This window comes from Alligator sinensis, unplaced genomic scaffold (assembly GCF_000455745.1).
Source record: "Alligator sinensis unplaced genomic scaffold, ASM45574v1 scaffold998_1, whole genome shotgun sequence".
Taxonomy (NCBI): domain Eukaryota; kingdom Metazoa; phylum Chordata; order Crocodylia; family Alligatoridae; genus Alligator; species Alligator sinensis.
The window spans coordinates 136321-140627 of NW_005842630.1; the positions used below are offsets into that span (position 1 = coordinate 136321).

Consider the following 4307-nt stretch of genomic DNA (forward strand, 5'->3'; position numbering starts at 1 on the left):
CCCCACCTGTCGCCTGAGCAGGGTGCACATGCACCCCCTATGTATTGCCAGTATTTCCAGTGTTGGTATTTCTGGGCTTTGCTGGTTGCCCAGTGTGGCCAGGAGGAAATTTTATTTCCCTCCTGCTGCTATGTTAGGGGTTTTTTTTGTTTTCGGTTTGCTTGTTTTTTTTATTGAGTCTTCTTTGGAGACATTGAGTGTTGGCTGCAGCCAAGCAGGGAATTTTGACTGGGGTGTGCCAATGCTCCTGCTGGGACCTAAGCCCAGAGTTTCCCAATTAGAGGGTCAGTCTAATCATATTTGGGGTCAGGAAGGAATCTTACCCCTGGTCAGATTGGTGTAGACTGTGTGGGTTTTGCCGTCCTCTGTAGTGGGGGGCATGCCCTGTTCCTTGGATCCCTTGAGCATTTTTTAACAACCTTTGTAGCAGCAGGATGTTGGCTTCCATGGTCCCCCTGCTTTATCTGTGGCAGGTTAGGGTGTTATGTTCTGTGCTTGTGTCAGGGTTGACTATAGTTTTACTAAGAGGTTAAACAATAGATTTATATAGGATGATTTGGATGGGGATGATTCTGCTTCAGGCAATGGATTAGACTCGATGACTTCTGAAGATCCCTTCCAGCCCTACTTCTCTATGATTCCATGATATATGCTTCCCCCATTCCAGGACTGCTTTGCGGTGGTGACTGGTGGTGTGAAGGAGACCACAGAGCTATTAGAGAACAGATTTGACTACATCTTCTTCACTGGTATGTCCCAAGTGACCCTGCCCCAGCGTTACCCTCTCTTCCACCCCTGAAGAGGGGCACATGCTCCAGCTTCTACTCCCTTGCTTACCTATTTCCTTTTCTTCTAAGGAGGTAGCAACCAGCATTCCCCACCAGAGCATTGTGTGAGGTCACTGAGTTAGTGCCCAGGTTAGGGAACTTGTGCCCTCAGTGCTGCCTTGAGTACTAGGAGGGGGTGCTCCAGGGGATGCGATCCCAGCTGAGTGGCAAACACCGAGGTGGAATCTTGGAGCCAGGGTTTGGGAGGGGGCTCCTGCAGCTGAATGAGAGGGTCTGTGTTTTTCCTGGGGCAGAGTGAGGGTGCATATGTCTTACCCCAGGCCTGGTTCTTGGGGGTGTGGAATATTAATGACCCTGTTGATCAGTGGGAATCCTTCAACTTCTCTTGGCCCCACTCGTACTAAGAGATACCAAGAACGTGTGCTCCTCACTTTTCTCCCCTACAGGCAACTCCAGCATAGGCAGGATCATTATGGCAGCTGCTGCCAAGCACCTGACACCAGTGACATTGGAGTTGGGGGGCAAGAACCCCTGCTATGTGGCTGAAGATTGTGACCTGCAGAATGTGGCCAACCGGGTGGCCTGGGGCCGCTTCTTCAATGCAGGACAGACCTGCATTGCGCCTGACTATGTGCTCTGCAGCCAGGAGACACAGGAGAAGTTACTGCCTGCCTTGCGCCGCGCTATCACAGAATTCTATGGTGCTAACCCTCAGGAATCGCCTGACTTTGCCCGCATTGTCAGTGACAAGCAGTTCCAACGCCTGCAGGCCCTGATGAATGGTGGATGTGTGGCCATTGGAGGGCAGACGGATGAAAAGGAGCGGTACATTGGTGAGGGACCCTGTACTGCGGACATGGGTTTTGGGGGAGTACCCAGATCTGTGTGACAGAAGAGGATGCAGGCAGTGCAGGGCACCTCCATGTTGAGATCTAGGTAGTTGGGGAGACAAGAGCAGAGAAGCTGCAGTACAAGGGCAGGGCCATGGTGGAGGATAACCCCTGATGATTGTGGTAACTCCTGCCCTTCTGTAGCCCCCACAGTGCTGGTAGACGTGTCGATATCAGCACCTATCATGCAGGAGGAAATCTTTGGTCCCATCCTGCCCATTGTCACTGTGGCCAACGTGGAAGAAGCCATCAACTTCATCAATGCCCGGGAACGGCCGCTGGCTGTGTATGCCTTCTCATCTAACAAGAAGGTATGTTCCCAGGCCAGGAGAACAGTGCCTGATCTGGGTGAAGTAAAATCTTGCTTAGGAGGCCTGGGGACTAGACAGAGAGCAGGGCAGAGGAAAGGCAGGGCCCCAGGGCTTTGTGCTCAGGGATCATTTTACCTGCTAACATATGCCTGAGGAGATAGCATTGTGATGACCTCTGCTGAGGCATGTGTGCACAGGATAAGTGTTTCCCCTTTGTTGCCCACTGGTCAGGTTTTATTGGTTTTGCCTCCTGCTCATTCTGTGTTAGTCACCCTGCATGGGTTACTTACGGGCATGATAGAGGGCACTGGAGCAGCAGTGGTGTGTGGTTTGATGCTGCAGTGTGGAGCTTGGCTTTTTCATCCCCTTTTTCTACCTCCCTTAGGTATTGAACGAAGTGCTGAAGCAGACAAGTAGTGGTGGCTTTGGAGGCAATGACACCATTATGCATATGACATTGATCACGCTGCCGTTTGGTGGAATTGGTATGTCTGGGTCTCCTACCTTGCCCTCACCAGTGCTGCCTCTCTGTCTTTGTGCTCCCTACCACTGTTCTGGGGTTCAGCCCCTCTACCTTCCCCAGCTGAAGTGCTTCAAGGGGCATAAAGGTGTGTGATTCTTCCCCCAAGTGCCAGAATTGCGTTCAGCCTGGAGGATAAATGCTGGGCTGATCCTGGGCAGCCCCTGGGTGGCTAGACTGCTGTTTGTTGAACAGATCATAGCCAAATGGGGTTCAAATCTAATCAGTGTTGGCTATTGCTGCCACAAGTGCTGAAGAACCCCAGTGCACCCCTTGCTGGACCAACTGCCCAGGGACATGAGGCAGGGTGTTGAGTCTGGCCTCTCCTGTGTATGGGACTATGCCACATGTTTGGCCAGCTGACTGAGAGGATGGTGCCCTATGACTATTGGGATTTCATTGAGAGGCTCAAGAACACACTGATCAGTGTGTCTGAGCCTGATGCAGCCAATCTCTGGCTCTGTGTTAGTTGCTAGTTTCATGAGCCCCATGCCATGAAACAGGGCCCAGTGAGTTGGCAATAGGAATATGAGCCATAACACTGAAGAGACCCGCTAGCTCATTGAGTCCAGTGCCATGTTATCAAGGGTATCTGCTTTTTCTTCTTCATAAAAAGATTGATCTCCATCTGGGAATTTTTCAGGTTGCTTCCTCTGACGCTTTTGCTGGGAGGCTGCTCCAGAACCACACTGCTCTAATAGTTCAAAACCTTCTCGTAATTTCCGGCTTCAGTTTATTTCTGGCCAATTTATGTATGTTTGTTCTTGTGCCGACATTATCTTTTAGATTCAAAAGCTCTTCTCCTTTCCTGGTATTCTCCTCAGTTCATTATTTACAGAGAGCAGCCAGTTTTCTTCTCAGCTTTTCTCCTGCAAGGCTAAACAGCTGGGGTTCCTTATTCTCTCATTACTCCCCTGATCATCCTAGTCATCCCTTTATGCATCTGCCGCACTTTGAGTTCATCTTTCTTGAACTTGGATGACCAAATTGTGCTCAGTTTTCCAGTCTTACCAAGGCTGTCTCCATGGACACTGTCCTGTCTCTACAGGAAAGGTGTCTTCTGCTCCATCCTAGGATCACATTCCATGCTTGCATCACATTGGTGGCTCAGTTATCCTGTGACCAACTGGTATCATTGCTTTTCTTCCCCCTCTGTCTTTTCATTGGATGAGATGTAGCAAGTGGTAGAATCTTTTTCAGTTAGTCTTTCAAGTCTGTACTCTTAAATTTTATCCTGCTGCTATTCCTCCAGTCTTCAAGTTCATCCAGTTGTTTCTGTATGATACTCTGATCCTCCTCTGTAGTGAAGATGTCTCCTACTTTGATGTTATCTGCACATTTCATTAGCCCACTTCTGCATTTTGTGTCATATTCATCAATGAGAAGACTGGATAATGACTAAACTTGGCCCCAAGACTGGCCATTAAGGAACTCCACCCACAGAAACCCTTAGTTTCTCTTCTTGGCACCACCCATTGTCATTTCCTCTGTAGCCAGGCCCTTACCCATCTTGATTAACTGACAACTGAGTCCAGACAGGTTAAATCAAATGCATTTCTCTTATCTGTAATATGACATCAAATTAATCAGGCATGATCCATCTTTGGTGAACCTCTGTTGCTTTTTATCCCATTTACATTTATCTCCTATTTTTAATTATTCCTTCATTCACAATCTTCAGTGTGGTTACTGGATTTCCTATTCTCCTGTCTTGTGCTACTGCCCTGATTTGGTAGTTTGATTTTATTCCTTGCTTCCTGGCTGCTGGTTGCATGGGCCAGTTCTTGCAGTTCTCTGG

The 4307-nt window shown here is 48.9% G+C and overlaps 1 protein-coding gene across 3 annotated transcripts in view; it reads left to right on the top strand.

The window, feature by feature from the left end:
* LOC102380930 (aldehyde dehydrogenase family 3 member B1-like) overlaps nucleotides 1–4307 on the top strand; it is a 16229-nt gene that overhangs the window by 6212 nt on the left and 5710 nt on the right. For all 3 annotated transcript variants that reach the window (XM_025215214.1, XM_006033403.3, XM_025215215.1), the window contains 4 exons: nucleotides 668–749; nucleotides 1235–1621; nucleotides 1823–1989; nucleotides 2375–2474. In XM_025215214.1, the coding sequence (XP_025070999.1) occupies nucleotides 668–749; nucleotides 1235–1621; nucleotides 1823–1989; nucleotides 2375–2474 (736 nt within the window). The remainder of the gene's footprint in view (nucleotides 1–667; nucleotides 750–1234; nucleotides 1622–1822; nucleotides 1990–2374; nucleotides 2475–4307) is intronic.